General features: G+C 43.7%; 2 protein-coding genes across 5 annotated transcripts; one reads left to right on the plus strand and one right to left on the minus strand.

The window, feature by feature from the left end:
* Nucleotides 1–28: 28 nt before the first annotated feature.
* On the minus strand, nucleotides 29–3,637 carry bet1l (Bet1 golgi vesicular membrane trafficking protein-like). 2 transcript variants are annotated; one of them, XM_018692209.2, is made up of 4 exons: nucleotides 3,548–3,637; nucleotides 1,884–1,969; nucleotides 1,740–1,796; nucleotides 29–1,556 (listed from the first exon to the last, which is right to left on the minus strand). In XM_018692209.2, exons 1-4 carry the CDS (start codon nucleotides 3,564–3,566, stop codon nucleotides 1,389–1,391), a joined length of 330 nt encoding a protein of 109 aa, XP_018547725.1. In that variant the 5' UTR covers nucleotides 3,567–3,637; the 3' UTR covers nucleotides 29–1,388. The 2 variants fall into 2 exon arrangements, with proteins under 2 accessions (XP_018547725.1, XP_018547734.1); XM_018692218.2 differs by lacking the exon at nucleotides 3,548–3,637 and adding an exon at nucleotides 2,226–2,357.
* LOC108893804 (plasma membrane calcium-transporting ATPase 1) lies at nucleotides 2,377–20,310 on the plus strand. Of its 3 annotated transcripts, none has more exons than XM_018692195.2 (21): nucleotides 2,377–2,400; nucleotides 6,331–6,621; nucleotides 8,674–8,871; nucleotides 10,096–10,353; nucleotides 10,874–10,999; nucleotides 11,646–11,831; nucleotides 12,683–12,709; nucleotides 13,766–13,909; nucleotides 14,090–14,304; nucleotides 14,406–14,648; nucleotides 15,570–15,811; nucleotides 15,897–16,134; nucleotides 16,372–16,551; nucleotides 16,754–16,841; nucleotides 17,083–17,189; nucleotides 17,412–17,603; nucleotides 17,693–17,906; nucleotides 18,058–18,269; nucleotides 18,353–18,460; nucleotides 18,641–18,829; nucleotides 19,158–20,310. In XM_018692195.2, exons 2-21 carry the CDS (start codon nucleotides 6,426–6,428, stop codon nucleotides 19,548–19,550), a joined length of 3,756 nt encoding a protein of 1,251 aa, XP_018547711.1. In that variant the 5' UTR covers nucleotides 2,377–2,400; nucleotides 6,331–6,425; the 3' UTR covers nucleotides 19,551–20,310. The 3 variants fall into 3 exon arrangements, with proteins under 3 accessions (XP_018547711.1, XP_018547696.1, XP_018547703.1); XM_018692180.2 differs by lacking the exon at nucleotides 2,377–2,400 and adding an exon at nucleotides 2,413–2,848; XM_018692187.2 differs by lacking the exon at nucleotides 2,377–2,400 and adding an exon at nucleotides 5,427–5,693.
* The last annotated feature ends 393 nt before the right edge of the window (nucleotides 20,311–20,703 follow it).

Here is a 20,703-nt window from a genome sequence, read left to right on the forward strand (position 1 = left end):
AACTTCCTGAGTTGAAATGACACTGATGTGATATTTTAAGTCTTGAAGAGGTTTTTATTGAATTATAATGTCTTGTCATTTAGTTATCAAAAATAAAATCTGTCTTCTGTACTAGTCATAATATTTTTTTTAATTGAAGACTGTATAATAATAAACAACAAATCATAAATGATATCTCACATAATTCCCAGAACCATAATGACCCATGTAAAAAGAAGATTCACCATTAAAACCATTTATTGCATGTGTATTAATAATAATACTAAATGTTTGCTGTAGCGGATGAGCAGTTAAAAACCTGGAATGTGAAGACGTATAGAAAGAAAACTCTTCTTAACACTTTGAAATTTTAAATCTCCCCCAGTCTCTTTCACCGATTGAAAGAGGACAAAAAAAAAGACAAAATATTGTAAACAACATGTCCCTGTAAACCAAGAAAAGCACAGGTCCCAACATTTAATATTAATAATTAGAAGGAAACATGCTGAACTAAAACTGCTCATCAAACTAAACTGAAACACTGGGGTTTGATTTTTGTTTTATATCAACTACAGCCCATTTGATAACATATTAAAATGTCCAGCTGTCTCCTGCTTTGTCCCAGTTCCACACTACATACATACAAATTGGCTGACAGTGCATATTATATATTAACTGTCAAAAAAACAGTAGTTTTGCTGCAAAAAAATACTTAAAAATACAAAAAATACCACTTTCTACTGATAGAAAATAATAAATTAATGGATGTTGACTTCAGTTAACTTTGACCTTCAGTTTAAAATCACACTGCTGATTAAACCTGGAAAAGAAAACAAATGTTTCTTCACCTCCCTGTAGCTGTCTCACCACCAAAACTGAAATTTACTATGATTTTTTTTGCAGCTGTGCTTTGTAACGCACTCAAATTTCAAGTTTTTTAGTTTGTAAAATAGATATTTTGCAGCTTGAATAAACAAGTCATAGTTCAAATCATCATGTAGTTTGGAACTGGGACAGCTCGTCTGAAATGAACCTTATGTTTCAGGCAAGTTTGACAAAATTGACAGGTTCATCTGTTTATCACACTCAGCTATTCTGGGTCCCACTCCCACCTGCATTCAGGCCCCGCCCTCTCTTTGCCCATATTAGGACTTCTTGGCTTGCAACAAGTGTGTTTTAGAGACTCCAGCGTGACCATTACTGCTACTGCGTCCAACACCTCCTTCTGCTCAGTTCAACAATTCAACAAAATGTTTTCTGTCTGTTTCCTGTTTGTTTTCTCACTTTGGTGCAGAGTAAAGAGTCTCCTCCTGCGCAGGAAAACCACAGGGGTGATTTAAATCAGATATGACGAATCAAAAGTCTCAGCTCCACACTGGAACCAGCTCTTGGCTGATGCGGTTGTCACGTCAGCGTTGAATCCTGGAGACCAGGTAGTAGAGCAGGAAGAAGACCAGGACCAGGCCCACAGAGACGTAGCAGAGGATGCGGCGATTGTCTCTGCCGGATCGGACCATGGTGGAGAAACGTTTCACGCTGCCAGTCAGCAAACCCGTTGCACTCAGGAAGTTAGAGTCCTGAAAGGAATAAGAGGAAAAAGATTTGATTTATTGTATTCATTCCCAGATAATAAAGGGCCATTTAACAACTACAGCTGCCAGGCTTTAAAAGTGGACTAATGGCTGAGAAGCATGTAAATAGAAACAAAAAACAGGTTAATTATATTTTTCTATATTGCTACTAAGATCAGAAGGACTCACCATGTTGTCCAGATACTCGTTCTGATCGTCAGCCTCTCGGTCGATTTCATACGCCAGCTGTCAGATACAGAGACAGGTTATTTGAGACTGTTATTAAAAGATGAAACTGGTTGATAAAGGACGTAATTGTTTGTTGTGACTCACAGATTTCAGTCTGGAGACTTTGGTGGCCAGGTTCTCAGCCATCCGTTTGTTTTCAGCATCGAGCATGTCGTCCACAGAGCCATGACCTGGAAACACACAAACACTCTGGATTAGAAAAGAAACACTGGTTCAAGTGCTGACTTTATAAAGACTTATGTAACCATGATATGTAACTGTAGTTCTTTAGGAAGATTTCCAGGGAAAAGAGAGGAATTAATTCCAAAGAACTGGTTGCAAACCTGCAGTGTAACATGCTCACCTCATGTTACATACGAAAATATAGAATTTGTAACAAAAAAGTAAATAGTATAAGTATAAAGTAAAATGTCTAGGCAGTTCTACCTCTGCAGGTCCCACTTCAATTAAAACACCGAATCACTTGGAGGTCATGCGTTTTCGTGACGTCACCACACAGCTAACGGTTTCTGGTCCAACGCAGTTTCTTAATCTCGGTGTTAAAAGCAGCTGTTTTACATATTTAATCTACAACTACTAGGTTGTTCGATTACTGATTAAGGTAGGTATTAGATTCTCTTAAATAATCAAACATTAACATAACTTTACTTAAATGTATGTTTTTGTCACATAAACTCGTCAATCTGATGGTGCCATCACTGCCGTTAGCAAACAAGCTAACTTTACCGCTAATGACTGTTGGCGCATAGAAAAGCAAAATAACATTCAAAATGTGTTATTACACGGCTCTTCAGCATATTGACTACTTTTACTTTTGACACTCGAGTACTTTTACATGAGCAAACTGAATGCGGAGTGATTTTTCCACCATTGTAGTTAACGGTCATACATTAATTAAAACACGGAATCAATTGGTGGTCTGGTGTTTTCCCGACGTCATCAAACAGCTAACGGTTGTGGGTCCAACGGGGTTTCCCTATCTCGATTTTAAAAGCAAGGGTTTTACATATTCAAACTATTAACGGTTATCTGATTAGGCGCTGATGAAGGTAGGTGTTAGCATTTTAAAATGATTAAATATTGTCACATCTTTACATGAATTAATGTTTTCTCATTAACTTTTCGTAGTAAAAAGCGAGTGTCAATCAGCTCGTAGGGCGCCACCTACCGTCACTGCGCTGACAGGAAGCTAGCTAACATTAGGCAACTCTCAGTGACTGTTGAATGATGCTAAACTTTAATTAGCAAAGTTTCGTCGACACCAGACTGAGGAAAAATATTCCCTCCGATGTTGAGTGAAATTTTGCCCTTTCTACTTCACTGCATTTGGAGACAAATAACGTACATTTCGGTCCATTACATTTATCTGACTGCTTTAGTTACTCTGCGGATTCAAATTATCAGTCCAAGCCAACTTTGGCGGTCAGTCGCTAACACAAGAGTTATTCTTTTTCACAAAATTAACGTTGTAGTTTTGTGGAATGACAAAACACGTCCCTCCGTAGAAGTATATACCTGTTAAACCTAACCTTTAAGTATTAAACAGCTAAACTCCTCGGCTAGTTAGCCCTCTGGCTAAGTATGAGACTTGTTTTCGGCCCCTACAGGTCCAAATATCAGGCATACTTCTGATCCGCTTCGTACGTTAGGTTACACACACTGTCACACTGTTGTAACGTTGTCTCTGTTGCACTGTAGACGGTTAACAGCTGAGTATAAAGAAGTGAATACGTGTCGAAAAACAGTACCTCTATTCCAGTCCGCCATGTTTGTGAGTGACGTCACGATCAGCTGTTAACACGTCTATTAGCTACACGTGACCATTCAGTATTTAGAAGCTTTTCCTGGTCACACGGTGGCTTGAGTGTGTTATGTCTGAAGTGTGTTAACTGTGTGTGACCACTGGGTGACAGCACAAACAAACTGTAGCTGATCCCAGGTCGATTTGACTGAATCAGTTCACCCAGAAAGAACCTACCAAGCAAGTTTATTTCACAGACAATTTTCTTCAAGAAGTGAATTTATTTTTTTGAACTGTAACCATCTCTTTCTTAATTGTCCTCAGGTCTGTTAAGTGTGTGCTAGATAAAAAACAAATATGTATATCAGAAATTTGTATCAGTTATGGTTTTGTGGCTGCATGAATCTAGAGCTCTGATGGACTGGTGAATGTGTGGGGTCATGGCCAGTCCCTGTCCAATGAGTCCTTAAGCTGTGGTAGTCCTCATCAGAGTGTGGAGGTCAAAGGTCACTTTAGCTCACCGTGAAAACACTATCATGCAAGTATGAAACAATGATATCACCGTGTGCGTCCAGTTAATCCTCCTGTTTGTCTATGTGCTATAATCCACCTTTGTCAGTGTGTGTGTGTGTGTGTGTGTGTGTCAGTCACGTGTGTGTGTGTGGCACCTGACGTCAGCCTGCATCACTGCCGCTCAGAGGGTGGGGGGAAGAGAAGTGTGTGAGTTTTGTGTGTAACAAATGAGAACAACAGTTGTGAACAACGACTTACACAGTCAGAGCACAAAGAACAGGGTAGACATTACAGGTGGCTGGTTGTTAGGCTGGGGGGTTTTCAGGATATGTTAGTGGGTTGATTGAATTTTTCTTGGTGGTCTCTATGGGAGGCTCACTGGTTACCAGGGTGTTTTCTGGTGGTTGCTTCTTTTGTTAAGAACACTGTGACCCTCCCTCTTCAGTCTTTAGTTTTACATCTTATCCACAAGTCTGGTGTGTTCCTGGGCTATGTAGACCTGGTGTTTGTCTACCTGATGTATGCAGACCTGGAGTGAGTAGACCTGGTTTTGTCCCTCTCAGCAGGAGGAGCTGCAGCAGCAGTAGCAGCAGTCTCTCTGGCGCTCACTGAAGCCACAGATTGTCTAATTAGATTAAGCGAGGCTTTCCTCAGATAATCATTTAGCCAGCTCCTGTTTTTTCCTTCGATGGAGCACTGCTTGTGACTGTGAGCTTGCTGAAGGTCAAACTGAATTTCTGAACAAGTGACTGGTTTTGGGAGTGAACTGTGGTCTCGGAGCAGGTCTGCAGACTACTGGCTCAGGAGCTGTGGCTGGGTTATGGGCTGTTTCTGGAGCTGTGTGTGTGACGCTGCTCAGAGTAATCGGACTGCCACTAATACCTGCTGCTGCTAACAGGAGGCGATGGGGGAAGTTTCTGTAAGTAAAGCTTTTCTTCTTCTCAGTACTGCAATACTGAAGTGACAATAATGTTTGATCAGAAATGACTGGCTCTGAATAGGTTTTCTGTCAGGAATCATTAATATGTTTTCTCTGTGTGTGTGTGTGTGTGTGTGTGTGTGTGTGTGTGTGGGGCTGCTGAGTGTATTCAGCTCACACAGCTACACACAGCCACAGTTTGTGTATTTTCATCTACTGCTGTGATGATTAGTTCATTAGTAACTGAACAACAGAGAATTTCTCCAAATGACCTTGTAGCAGCTTCTCTGATACGAAGATTTACATCCCTCATGTGTTTCCTCTTGTGAACTCTGCATTTGTTTTGACTGTTGGTTAGATCCACTCATTAATCTGTAGTTTCATACATTAAGTGGTGAAGCGTTTTTCACCAGTTTGACCATCATGACTTCTGTTCAACCCGTCCAGTCGCTCTTTCTCTCCTTCAGCCTTAAACAGGCTGCCTCTCCCTCCCTCAGATTAAGCTTCGGCTGACTGATTGACACAGATTACAGCTGAAGGCGCAGAGGTCACAACCTGTGAGGAACAAATATAAAGGCTTTCAGTTCACACACCAGCGTACACAATACTCTCCACCACACATGGATATGTATCCAGACTAAAGAACACAGCAGTCTGCTGCACAGTTACCCGGTTGATTGAGAGTATTTCACTCATACAGCTGGTTATGAACAGTGATGAGGTGAGACAAAGTAAAGAGCACAAATCCAGACACTGTTAATGTAAATGTTGAGTTTAACCAGGAGATTCCAAAACGGAATATACTTAAATGTTGTTTTCCTGATATTTTCATCCTTTCCAGGACAAAGAGACTTTTCATGAATCTTCTCTGTAAATTGTTCTTATCTTGATTTAATGTTTACTCCTTCTGCTGTGCCCAGAGCTGCAGTTGGTTCTTGCGCTAGAATGGGTCAGATATTGATTATGTAATATTATTTATTCACTCATGACGTTGTTTTCCAGATCAGTTCAACAAAAGCTCATTAAACACTGAATAAGAAAATAAAAATAAAATCATGTCTTTCCTGGCTGATTGCTAAACTGTGTGGGTGATATTTGATAATTTGATCAATTTTCAGTTGAGTCATATCAAAAATATCAGTCTTTAAAAAAAACCCTCATATGTAATTTGCCTGTAATCAGTAAATATAATCCCCACAATCCTGGAGCCAGTACAGAGTACATTATCTTGTTGTCCTGCTGTTAACTCCAGTCATGCCCTTTGTGTATTAATATTTCTACATATTTCCCCTGCAGTTATGTATTTGTTCTCCAGTGATGCTGGATAATGATAACTTGATCTATTTGTCCCTCTCCAGTCACAGAGTCCCTGTAAGGCCAGATCTGCATCTCAGGCCCACCACTGAGTCTGTGTTTTTCGGGAAGGCCTCTGTCGAGTCCCAGAGGAGGAGACATGGCCAATAACTCTTTTCGTGGGTCCAAACATGGGCGACGTGCTGAGGCCAACCATGACGCGGAGTTCAGCTGCACGCTGCAGGAGCTGCGCTCGCTCATGGAGCTGAGAGGACCCGATGGACTGACCAAGATCCAGAAAACTTATGGAGACGTTAACGGACTGTGTGCCAGACTGAGGACGTCACCTGTTGATGGTAAATATGCTCAGAAACTCTGCTCCTGTGTTCAGTTTGTGTCAGCACAGATGGTCTTTTTAAAGCAACAGGGCTGACTGCCAGCTGGAGAATCACAGCACCAGAAATGTGAATCAAAGATCAACCACAGGCAGTGTGATGCTCCACTCTGAACACAGTTTTGTGTTTTCAGACAGAGTCACTGTGATATGTGATGATGCTTTAGGCCCCTCCATCAGTGACTCGCAGACCACTCCCCCTGGCATGGACACCATTAAACCATAAAGGGACTGGTAACTGTGGTGGTTAAAGTCGACTGTGACCTGCAGCCTCTGTTGACCCTGCTCTGCTCTCTGTCAGCTTCAGGACAACATGAGACAAACACAGTGTGTCCCAGTCTGTAAATACTGCATCTCAATTCAGAAAAATTCACAGCTGCAAGGGCAACATGATTTATCTTGTTGTTTCTGAGGCAGTTTCAGTGATGTGAAGTGGACTAAAGTTGGACTGAAAAGGCTTTAAAGACGTTTATAAGGCGGAAGTCATTTATTGGTTTGTTGGGGCTGTCCAACATCAGCAGTGAGCTGAGGAGAAACATTTGGGGACACTGCAAGAAAATCTCTGTGTGTCTGTCACTATGGATGCACTGATCACTTGATCAATCAGTTGTCTGACAGGTTTTTGTGATGATAGTGAAATTATCCATCTGTTTTTAGATTTTCCATACAGTTCATTTCTGTAAAAGTCAGCCTGCAGAGACATTTTCCGTCACAGTCAGTACTGGCCATGTTTTATTGTTTTGGCAAACTTGTGTCATAGTGTGTCGATGTGTCTGAGTGGACTCAGTGTGTCTTCATCTGCCCTTTGACATTTTCCCCCTCATCATTAATTCATTCAGTCTGTCTGTCTTGCACACGCTCAGTAAACACCTCAGTGTTTCGACTCCTGCTGACAGAGAGAGGTAAAATGTCAGCAGCAGTTTGAAATCGCTGGAAAACCCATCACACTGCTTTACTTCTCTGTGTCTCCGGGGTGACAGCCAGAGGTTAAATCCATTCACTCTAAGTGTAAACCTGAAAGCACAGAGCATGCTCGGTGCTCTGCTCATTGAGTTTCATTTTCAGACAACATGAAGAGAAAAACCTGCTGAGACTGTCCGAGTCAGCTGCAGTCGTGCAGCAGCTGCAGAGAGTCCAGAGGGACGTGAGCGTGTCTTGACGTGTTGCTGTTATCCACAGAGGAAACCAGTCTGCTCTCTGCTCCGACACACCACAACACTGCAGAGACACAAACACCAGGCGTCACAAACCACGTGTCACCTGAAACAAATCCAGTTCAGCTGAATGGATCCTACATTTTACAAAGTCTGCACACAGTGCTGACTTATTACCTTCTACAGTGATGAATCCCATATGTTTCCTCACAGATGTTTTGCTGTTGTGATTTTTTGAACACAGCTTGTATCTTTACAACACTGTGTTAAAGAAGAATTTACAGAGGACAACACAACAAGTCAGATAGACAGTGTATTTAGTGAATGTCCCTGACTGGAGTACATGGAACAGCCTGATGAGGTAATACACTAAATTTTGAATTTAGACAGATTGGTATGGATTTCATATTAATTTTTTTTTTCCCCCCGTCATGTGATGTTGTGATCGTAGGTGGAGCCGACACTTTTGGTTTAGGTTTGTTTAGAAAACTCCAACATCTGCAGCAACAGTCCAACAGTAGTCCTGAACTGATTTCCATCATTGTCTCTGGTGTTTGTCCCTCTATTTAGCCTGTTTTTTGTTCACATGAATGTTTGTCTGTCTGACACCTTAAAGGTGAAAACATTGGGTCATTATAATTTGTGGAGCCTGTAAAAGCTGTGTGCAGCCTACCTCCTGTTTTATTTCTAATGGTCAGACCAGTTCACATACTTCAGCTCAGCTTCTTTCTGAAAGCAAACTAAACTTTGTGATCTAAAAAAAGAACAATATGAGTTTGTAAAGGTGGAGACATTGGAGGGTGTGTGGAGTGTGTGACTACAAATGTTAATTCATGTTGTCTTTGTGTCTTCTGCTGCAGGTTTAGATGGAAACTCAGAGGACATCAGCAGAAGGAAAAAGGAGTTTGGACAGAACACCATCCCTCCTAAAAAGCCAAAAACCTTTTTGCAGTTAGTGTGGGAAGCCCTGCAGGATGTCACACTCATCATCCTGGAGGTGGCAGCCGTCATTTCACTAGGCCTTTCTTTCTACAGACCACCAGATGCTGAGAGACAGAGTGAGTTGATCTTTTATTTTCAACAGCCTCTGTGTTTGTTTAAAGGCAACCTTGATGTCTTGACCTTGAAGTCTCTTTCTGTAACTTTTATTATAAACCTATGTGTATCCAGGTGTCTCAGGTGATCAGTCAGTCAGAATGTGTTTCCTGTTTCTAATGTCATCAGACTTCATATATACTGCTCATATGTCAGGTAGTCATCAGTATATACGTATGGTCACATTGACATTAGACATTTATTCACTTTAAAATATTATAATTGATGTTTTCCATCAGTAGTTCTCACCTAGAATATCAGAAATACTGATCACCCATGGCCTCTGATTAATTTGTCACTAAAATATAACAGAAAATGTAAGTGTTGTATAGGTGTTTTAGTGCCCTTTAGTCTACATGAAAACATCAGATTTATCCACAGTCAGAGGAAACTGAATCTTGGTCACAGTTTAGTAAAACATCTTTCTTGCAGGAGACAAGCCCAGATTTACTCAGGGCTCATTCATGTTGACATTCATATGAGCGAACTGTCACAGGTTCATCTATGGTTGTCAGTGTGAGCAGAGACTCCAGTTCTCTTTCTGTTTGTCTGACTCTGTCTTTTTTCTGTGAGTCAGTTATATGATGTAAAAATGTTGGTATCACTGAGTTTGGTTCTATCGCTGATAGAGAGGTCAGTTCACCAAAACCAGACCACATCCAAGTCTGGTCCAGAGGAGAACTGAGAGGGAGAGTTAGCTGTCAGATATGGGTTTGGTCTGTGTTCCTGAACTGTACCTGTTTATCTGTCAGCCTGCACCATCATCATCCTCTAACAAGTTACTCTTTGCCAGAATTCACGTATGTTGTAATACTGTGTTGTGAAGCTGGTAACCTGTAGGTGTTATGTGACAGCAGTGTCTTTTCTAGGAAGATTTTTAATTTCAAGGAACCAACTTTATACAGAAACAAACAAGAAAATCATTAAGCTCTGGGTCCAGCAGATCTCTGACCCGACAGCAGTCATGTGATCTTGGTCATCACTCATTTTAAATTCAATCATCATCAAAATCGTTGGAAGATTTTGTGTCATAGCAGCATTGGCTCAAGTCATCGTCTTATAGGCAAAGGTCAGAGGTCACTTCCTGTCAGGCTGCACTGTTGGACTGTTCATAGAAGCAGGGGAACATTTAATATTGACACATCGATCAGAAAAGTAAAACTCCATCCTGTGTTGTTTCTGCTCAGACTGTGGCAGAGCAGCAGGTGGTGTGGAGGAGGAGGGCGAGGCGGAGGCTGGATGGATCGAAGGTGCCGCCATCCTGCTGTCTGTGGTGTGTGTCGTCCTGGTGACGGCCTTCAACGACTGGAGCAAAGAGAAACAGTTCCGTGGCCTCCAGAGCCGCATCGAGCAGGAGCAGAAGTTCACCGTGGTCCGAGGGGGGCAGGTGATCCAGATCAATGTGTCTGAGATCGTCGTCGGAGACATCGCACAAGTCAAATACGGTGAGAGAACAAAAGGCATAAACTGAAGTTTGCCCTGAGGGATGAATAGAGCTGGATGTCAGACCTCTAGATACATCATGACTCATTAAATCATCATCTTGCCAGTTTTGATGAGTTTTGTTCAGTGGTGTTTATATTTATTTCTCAAAGTTTGTGAAGGTTGTGTTTAGAGTTTTTGATGACATCTAGCTCTCATTCTCGTTTTCTAATGCGACAGAATAATCGTGTCATTTCAGCATAACAATAACTGCTCTCTGTGGATCACTAAATGTCAACATGTGACCATCAGAATAAAACTGTCTGTATAATGTTCATAGAATATTCTTGGAGGTAGTGATGTTGTGTATGTGGTTTTAACAGTTTACAGTTTTGTGACGTTAGACTCATAAAAGAGTCTGAGGTTAAAGACCACAAGCAGAATGTTCATGTTTTCTAATGATAATGAGCCTGGTGATGATTTAATGATGATGTTACGTAACGACCTGTTATCACAGTCTACCTCTGTGTGTTGCTGTTCCAGGTGACCTCCTCCCCGCTGACGGCGTCCTGATTCAGAGCAATGACCTGAAAATCGACGAGAGCTCTCTGACAGGAGAGTCAGATCATGTTAAGAAGAGTGTACAAGAAGACCCGATGATGCTGTCAGGTGCTTCACTCATATCAAATTATAGCCACATTCAGTGTGACCTGAGCTGTCATTGTCAGCTCCTAACAGCTAATTTCTGCTGTTGATTTTCCACCGCAAAAACAGATCTCTCTGATTCTCACACCTGCAGACTGAGCACTCTGCACTGAGATAATTCAAATTTGAACCAACTTAAATACTGAAGAAATGTCAGGGTGTCAGAGTTTTATATTAACTCTGTGGTACCACTGACCCAATCACACAGAAATAACAACAAGATCAGCAATCAGAGAGCTACTGTAGTGTTAAAGATGAGAAGAACATGGAGCCAAGTAGAAAAGATGAATGTTGTACATCTAAAGCTTTTGTAAAAGTTTTATCTAAGAATCATCACTTGGGGCTTTTCCTGCTTTCTTCTCCTACAGTGGTCCTGATGTGTTTATAGTTTCGTCCACAGCTCCCACTACAGCGTGCTCTCTGTGTGTGTATGTACAGAATAATTGTTGTGGACAGTGCACACACAGGTTGCAGCAGTGACCAGTCATAGAGCCTGAGATACGTTACAGTGTCTGTGTGTCTCTCTCTCTGATACAGCGCTGATGGATACAGTAGATGCTGTGTGTACAGAGTAAACAGAAATAACAACATCTCTCTCTCCCCCTCTCAGGAACTCATGTGATGGAGGGCTCTGGCAAGATGGTGGTCACCGCCGTAGGTGTGAACTCCCAGACTGGCATCATCTTCACACTGCTTGGTGCTGGTGAGGAAGCTGAGGGTGAAGGTGAAGAGGCCAAGAAAGAGAAAGACAAGAAGAAAGAGGAGCGGAAAAAGAAAGAGAAGAAGGACAAGAAGAGTAAGTTCAGCATAAAACCGACCTGTTTCAGTTCATCTGATTTCACTTGAGTGTATCTGTGAGTCCGGTTTGTAACTGTTCAGATATGTGGAGGTGAGAAAGGAGCCGTGGATTTAACTCCTCTCTCCAGCTCTTTTTTTCATTTGTTGTGCGACCATCTGTGGTCTCTTCACATGTGAACAACCAAGCACAACACTGTGAGCGTCCTCCTGCAGAGACTGAACATGTGTGCTGTTATCCCCATGTTGAAATGATTCCAAATCTACCCATTCTCTACAACAGTAGTGAGCATGACTGTTCAGATCGGGTATAAACTGTAAACTGTAGATACTTTTCTATTTTTATAAATGGATTAAGTTAGAATCTTTTATCCAAAGTGCTTTAGTCTCTGATTCATCCATTCACACACGCTCACATACCATTCAGGAGCAGGTGGGGTTCAGAGTCAGGAGCCAGGGATCAAACCTGAGCTCGCTCTACCTGAACCACAGCCATCACACATGATATGATGAGCTTTTTTTTTTTTTAATGATAATCACATGTAGATTTGTTGCAGGGACAAAACACTGACAATAGATTTAAAGTCAACCACCAGGACATAGATATCCAGTTATGGTGTTAGATGAAAAGTCAGGAGATCAGTTATTGTTGTTCATTCACTGCTGAACTGAACTTAATGAAAATCATTCCAACAGTCAAGATATTTCAGGCCAAAGTGGTGGACCAGCCAAAAATCTGACTTTGTCTGCTTTGTTAGAGTTAACATAATTTTTAGTTGTTTTAATGATTTACTAATGTTTTGTTCCATATGTTTCACTAATTAATGACTGTCGCATGTTTTTCGTTCACAGGTAAAAAAGATGACAAAGGAAAGAAAGGTGAGCAGCACATCACTGCTTCATTACTGTGAGTTACTGTACGTGACGTGAATGTGAAGCTGTATTGAACAGTAGCAGCTTCAGTGCATCTGATGGATTTGTTGATGGAGCTGCCCCCTTTTAAACCTTTTAAATCATCAATCATATTTACTGAACATGTTACTGTTCTCTGAGCGTGTAAGGTGGAACCTGTGGAGCAGTGTAGAAGCCAACTTAAAGTTCACATTCAGACAAGAATGCTTCAGATGTTCTGCCCATTTTACCAGAGATGATTTGGGAGCTGAGGTGTGTGTGTCCTGTCTTCACTGTTGCTGTATGGTGCCTTGTAAGCCAGTACAGCTGGGCACCATGTGATGCAGGACAGCTAAGTCAATCAAAAAAATCTAGGCTGGTCTACAAGAGGCAGTTCTGATCAGACTGGTCAAAGATCCTGCAGGAGATCAGTCTGAGGTGGATCTCAGGTTCTGAAGTCAGTCAGACTCCTGGTTTTCACTGAGTCAGCTTGTATTTCCTGGCAGTGTCTCCCGGTTCCTTGCGGTCCCTGTGGTCCCACATGGAGCAGTGTGTCCCTGTGGTCTGAGCAGCAGCAGGTGCTCCTGACTTGATGGTGATTAGGACCAAGCAGATTATCAGCCTTAAGCTCGGCAGCTGCTTTCTTCTCCTGCCTGCTGCTGCTGCCTGCCTGTCCACTAATAACCTCATTACTGAGCTGGGATCAGCACGCTCACACACAAACTAACACACACACACACCTGCAGGTACCCTCACTGTCTACAGTGTCAGTAGACTCTATTGTAGAGTTTTTTCATTGTTACTGTGGTGATCCAGATGAACAGAGATGATATACAGGCAGGAGACAAATCAAAGGAAGAGCCAACATGAGTGTGTCAACAGGTGTCTCAGTGAGGTGTTGAGCCACGATGACCAGCTTCAGTGCTCCTTAACATTGATCCTCCACTGATGCATCACTGAACTCTCAAATATGCATTCATCTCTGTACTGAGAGGTTCCTGAGAGGAACACCTGAATGTTTTGCTGATTTCCTGTGTCCTCTAGGTAAAAACAAGGATGGAGCCAATGTGGAGATGCAGCCGCTCAACGAGGACGGAGAACCAGAGAAGAAAAAAAACCTACCAAAGAAGGAGAAGTCAGTCCTCCAGGGGAAGCTGACCAAACTGGCTGTGCAGATCGGCAAAGCAGGTATGAACAGAGAATCAGATAAATGAGGAACAGTGTGTGTGACTAAACCATCTGTGCTGACATTCAGAGAGCTCCAGTCATCTCCTCGCTCTCTGGGAGGAGAGATGTTCATCACTGATCATCTGTGTTTACAGATGATCTGAGGTTTACAGCTGAACTACACTCTGTCTCTGTCTTCAGGTCTGTTCATGTCGACTCTCACCGTCATCATCCTCATCACTCGCTTCCTGATCGATACCTTCTGGATTCAGGGGGTTCCCTGGACCAGCGAGTGTCTGCCCATCTACGTGCAGTTCTTGGTCAAGTTTTTCATCATCGGTGTGACTGTGCTGGTGGTGGCTGTGCCTGAAGGTCTCCCTCTGGCTGTCACCATCTCCCTGGCCTATTCAGTCAAGGTCTGTTTGTGTACAGTGTTACGCAGCCTGTAAACCTGAACATGTACAGTTTAAATTCAGAATAACCCGACTCAGGTGACGCTGCTCTCCTCTCCCATCAGAAAATGATGAAGGACAACAACCTGGTCCGCCACCTGGACGCCTGTGAGACGATGGGCAACGCCACCGCCATTTGCTCCGACAAGACGGGCACACTCACCATGAACCGCATGGCTGTGGTGCAGGCCTACATCGCAGGAAGCTACTACAAAAAGGTGCCGAAGCCGCACATGATCCCTGCCAAGATACTGGACCTGCTCATCTGGGGCATCGGGGTCAACTGCGCCTACACCACCAAGATTATGGTGAGCTGTAAAAATAACCGTCCATTCAGGAAGCTCGTCGTTTAAGCATTTGGCTGAGAGAGCAGGTTGGTTTGGAAAGCAGCCACGGCGGCTCAGGACTCATCTGATCACTGCCGCCTAGATCCTGAAAGAAACAGGTTCAGCCACAGGAGTTAATAAATCAGGTCACTGAGATGATCATCAGCAACAATTTTCATTGTCAGCCAGTCTGATTATTCTCTGGATTAATTGATCAGCTGTTAATAAGATAACAGTGATTCCCAACCTGTGACATGAGCAAAATAGACAACAAACAAAACAACAGTCAACATCCAACATTCATTAAACTACACACAACTCAGACAGCCTGTGACGAGGGTCACTAGTTGAAAAGGAAGGAAAATGCCCTTCACACTTTCCAGAAGCTAAAGGTGACGTCACTGATTGTTTAGTTTTGTCTGAGTTAATATATTTACTTTAAAAACCAAACATGGCAGATCCTCACATTTGAGGTTGGAACCAGAGAATATTTGTGATTTTTGCCTGAAACAACTTTAAAAATTAGTGGATAAAAACAGACAAATAATGAGTTTTATGTTGAATAGAACATAATGAGATATCAGCATAAAAGATATAAAAAATAATTGGTAGGCCCATCGATAAGAATGAGTTTTAAATGATTTACAGTAAAGTTGGTGATTTGGCAAACAGAGCTCAGCAGTGAGCTGGTTCTTGTCTGAGACTGTGCATGTGTTGCAGAGGGGAAAGGGATTCTAAAATATAATCTGGAAACATAAAGAGCCTAAAAATAATGTTTATTCAAAGTTGTGTCATTGCTGCTTAGATGTTGTTGCCATGTGCTGTGAGTTTAATTTCCACACTTTGCAAAGAGGCTGAAAACTTGTTGCTGTGATTTGACGTCCTTTCTGCTGCTTCCTGCAGCCTCCAGAGAAGGAGGGAGGGCTACCTCGCCAGGTGGGAAACAAGACTGAATGTGCCTTATTGGGACTCACCCTCGACCTACAGCGAGACTACCAGACCATCCGCAACGAAATCCCAGAGGAGAAACTGTACAAGGTCTACACCTTCAACTCTGCGAGGAAGTCCATGAGTACCGTGCTAAAGAACCATGATGGCAGCTACCGAATGTTCAGCAAGGGGGCCTCTGAGATCCTGCTCAGGAAGTAGGTTTATACTGCTGCTGCTGCGTCTGACACAGCTCTGTGCTCAGTCAGGTGACAGTCACATGACTCTGTCTTGTGGTTTCAGGTGCAGTAAGATCCTGAAAGAAAACGGCAAGACCAAAGACCTCAAACCTCTGGACCGAGACCTCCTGATGAAGAAGGTGATTGAGCCAATGGCATCAGAGGGTCTGAGGACCATCTGCCTCGCCTACAGAGACTTCCCCGCTGCTGATGGAGAACCCGACTGGGACAACGAGGCCCACATCCTCTCTGGACTCACCTGCATCGCCGTGGTTGGCATTGAGGACCCTGTACGACCTGAGGTACGTCAGCCACAGCAAAGGTCATTACTCACAGCACATCTAAGAGGAGGAGAGCTGTCTGGAAATTCTTAATGACTGAATGAGAAGAAACAAATCTGAAGTTAAATAATGTTTTGATTGTTCTGGTCTGGGATGTAAAGAGCCTACACCCAGATCCAGCAATAATTCAGTGTTCTGTCATCTGTACAGAGCAGCATGTCTGACTCTGATTATTTTTTCTCCTGTCATTGTCATCAGGTACCAGACGCCATCAGAAAGTGTCAGCGGGCCGGGATCACTGTCCGCATGGTGACAGGAGACAACATCAACACTGCGCGGGCCATCGCTGTCAAATGTGGCATCCTGCAACCTGACGATGACTTCCTGTGCATGGAGGGCAAAGAGTTCAACCGACGTATCCGAAACGAGCTGGGAGAGGTCAGACAACTGTCCCAGAGTGGACCTGAAGTCCTCCATCAGTCACACTCCCTAGATTTAATGACCCCATGACTTTTCCTGTAGCGCCGCCCTCAGGTCTACTTTATATTTTTAGCTCCACTAGTGGTAAGACTCAGAATATTTACGTCATCAGGATGTTGTTTTTTCATATTGAGGTGATGTCTTCTCTTTTTCTCTGCAGATTGAGCAGGAGCGAATCGATAAGATTTGGCCAATGCTGAGAGTCCTCGCCAGATCGTCACCAACAGACAAACACACTCTGGTGAAAGGTTAGATTCACTTTAACCAGGTCACAGAGGGGTGAGACAGAGAGGTGGAAATACTATTTATACAGTACAACTTATAAACAAGGCAGTTTCAAATTGGGTTGTACACATAAACATTAAAATCAGTATAAAACAAACTTTAAATGAGTGAATAAAAATATTACTAATTCAGAGGCAGTTCAAAATAAAAGTGATAAACACATCAGAGTGTGTGTTCTCAGCTGTGTGTGTGTCGTCCTCTCAGGTATCATCGACAGCACGGTGCTGGAGCAGAGGCAGGTCGTTGCGGTTACTGGAGATGGAACAAATGATGGACCTGCCCTCAAGAAAGCGGATGTCGGCTTCGCTATGGTAACGACTGTCTCTGATGTCAAACTGCTGTTTCATGAAAAAATACTCAGCTGTGCAGATCCACTGAGAGTGTCCTTCAGTCATCAGCATCCCTCACACACAGACTGACAGCAGACAGATTCAGGACCAGATGAATCCTGAACCCCCTGAGGATATGACCCAGTCTAAACCTCAGCTCAGGGTCAGGTTTGGTTAAGCTAACCCACGCACTGTGCTCCGCAGGGCATCGCAGGGACGGACGTGGCGAAGGAGGCGTCAGACATCATCCTGACAGACGACAACTTCAGCAGCATCGTGAAGGCCGTGATGTGGGGCAGGAACGTCTACGACAGCATCTCCAAGTTCCTGCAGTTCCAGCTCACCGTCAACGTGGTCGCCGTGATTGTGGCCTTCACTGGAGCCTGCATCACCCAGGTCAGAGCCAACTGAAGCCGCTGCTGTCTGAGGGGTGGACGAAACAACAGGAACAGCTGACAGCTGATTTGTTGTGTGTGTGTTGCCAGGACTCTCCCCTGAAAGCTGTGCAGATGTTGTGGGTCAACCTCATCATGGACACTTTCGCTTCACTGGCCCTCGCCACCGAGCCGCCGACCGAGGCGCTGCTGCTCAGGAACCCATACGGCCGCAAGAAGCCGCTCATCTCCCGCACCATGATGAAGAACATCCTGGGACACGCCATTTACCAGCTGACCGTAATCTTCACCCTGCTCTTTGTTGGTCAGTGAACGCACCGCAGCTTCATGGTCTGAAACAGACCAAGACCTGAGAGTAACTCAGGACCATCGTTAGTCATTAGTAAATGACTGTTGAAGAAATGGAGTTGCTTTCTTCTTCTCTTCAGTAATCTCTGTCCCTCTCTCTCTCGCAGGTGAGACTCTGTTTGACATCGACAGCGGCAGGAACGCCCCCCTCCACGCTCCGGCCTCTCAGCACTACACCATCGTGTTCAACACGTTTGTCCTCATGCAGATCTTCAACGAGCTCAACGCCCGCAAGATCCACGGAGAGAGGAACGTCTTCGAGGGTGTCTTCAAGAACCCCATCTTCTGCACTATCATCCTGGGAACCTTACTCATACAGGTGAGTGATCGCACCTGGTCAGGTTCACAGTGTTAGGTGACATAAGAATGAAAGTATGACGTCGTGACTCTGTCGTCCTGTAGGTCGTCATCGTGCAGTTTGGTGGTAAACCGTTCAGCTGTGCGAGTCTGACCGTCGACCAGTGGCTGTGGTGTGTTTTCCTGGGTATCGGCAGCCTCCTGTGGGGTCAGGTGAGACACGTACATCAACTTTATTGAGCTGATCGTCGTCATTAGACGATAAAAACCGTCTCCAAACCCAAACCCTCCAGGTGGTCTCAGTAACATTTTCAGGTCACAGAGGTGTCGAGGAACAGGAAGTCCTGCTGTCTGTTGATGGGGGTGTAATATTTGTGTTGGTCTCCCTCTCAGCTGGTGTCCAGCGTCCCCACCAGCTGGCTGAAGTTCCTGAAAACAGCGGGTCATGGCACACAGCAGGAGGAGATCCCCGAGGAGGAGCTGGAGGAGATGAAGGACCTGGACGCCATCGACCACGCTGAGATGGAGCTGAGGAGGGGCCAGGTGCTGTGGTGCCGCGGCCTCCAGCGCATCCAGACACAGGTATGGTCTCACCTTTACAGGAAATGGAGCTGATAAAACATGAAGACAAACTTCAGCTTTACTCCAGTCATTTCACATGTTTGTCCAAAAACAAAAGTAAACAAAGAAAATAATCCCCTGGATTAACCACAGCAGAGAGATGACTCCCAGATGAACGTCAGTCCCTGTGTATTTAGTCACAGCAGCTGATTCCTGTTTACTCTCGTTTGGACAAATGTTTGAAATCATGTCTGTAAAGCTGAGGTTTAATTTGTCTGCTCACTCTGACGTTTGTATCAGAGGAACCAGGATGTTCCTTTAACCGACTCGTCTCCCTGTCGTCTGTCAGATCCGTGTGGTGAACGCCTTCAGAGACAGCGTGTCTCCTTACGAAGGTCTGGAGACGCCTGAAGCTCGCAGCTCCATCCACAACTTCATGAGCCACCCGGAGTTCCGCATCGAGGACTCGGAGCCCCAGATCCCGCTGATCGACGAGAACGAGGGCGAGGACGACCCCCCCACCAAACGCAACTCCATCATCATCCCACCGCCGCTGACCGGTCTGGCCAACCTGTCCAACCTGCCGCCGCTCCCGTCCTCGCCCAACCAGAACAACAACGCCATGGACCGCATCGTCCCGCTGCACAAGGACGCCTCCAGGTCCGGTCTAATCCCGCCCAACTCGGCCGGGCTGCCGCCGTGTCCGGGGAGCCCCCTGCACAGCCTGGAGACGTCACTGTGAAGCGACCACTTCCTGTTGCAGTGGTCTGTTCTGTTCGTACTGTTCCTTACTCTGAGAGCAGAGGAATGAGAAGACATTTTAAAAACAGACTCCTCTGATCGCTGCTCGTCAGGAGTTCACCTGCTGGTTTTTAGATCCAGGAAACAGAAATGTTTCCAGATGTTTGTTGTGTTCGAAGCGGCGGCGGCGGCAGGTTCACACAGACTGTTTTCTTCCTTCCTGATGTTTTCCTTCTTTACTTTAATGAACTCTGCAGTTGTTATTTAGGAGAAGAGTGTTTGTGAAGTGATCGATCAATAATCAGTTTCTGATCTGTAAATATTGATGTTGATATTCAGACGTCGTCCTGGCTCGGTTTAACCCGCAGCGTTCCTGCGGCCGACTCGAGCCGATGGTGACGAGTTAGGTTGTGTTGAGGTTTAACTTCTGTGACTGGAATGTGTAGACTCAGTCGGCTTTAATGAGGGGGGGGTCTTACAGAGATGTGTGTTTGTAGACAAATGTTTAAAGTAAATGTTAATGTCCGGATTTTATTCTAGTATTTTTGTAAAAAATGTTTTAGGTTGTTTCAAAAGGTGTAAAACCAAAAAGTTATTAAAAGTCAAAAAACAGGTTTGAGAGCAGGATGTTTGTGATGCAGAAGAAGAAAAGTCAATGATTCATCTTCATATCAAACTTATAAAATAAAAAGTCAAACTGTCAAAGATTATAACTCATAACAGCAAATTATTAGTGACGATCAGGGGTGAAGAAACCAGACCAGGATTAAAGAAAAGACTGAACATCAAATATTAACCTGATTAAACAACATTAGAGAGGATGATGTTTGTTCAGAGAAGTTAGAGGTTGTTCAAGGTCAAACTAAGACAAGCTGATTTTACAGACATAAATAAAGCAGAGCTGGAAAATAAAGAAAACAGAGACAGACAGCAGAGAGTCAGAGCCACAGGAAATGTGTTCTGTAAAATTCATGTTTTTTTTAATGGAGTCTGGTAGTGATGTGTAGATGTTTCTGGTAAAAGGAAAATAATCAACTTGAACTGTTTTTACTTCTAGCTATGGATTTTTACATTAAATACTTTACATTAGTTTAATTGCGTTTTTATCAAAAGAACAATACAGTTCCTCGAAAAACTAAATAAATGAAACTTAA

This window comes from Lates calcarifer, linkage group LG10 (genome assembly GCF_001640805.2).
Source record: "Lates calcarifer isolate ASB-BC8 linkage group LG10, TLL_Latcal_v3, whole genome shotgun sequence".
In the NCBI taxonomy this organism is placed as follows: domain Eukaryota; kingdom Metazoa; phylum Chordata; class Actinopteri; family Centropomidae; genus Lates; species Lates calcarifer.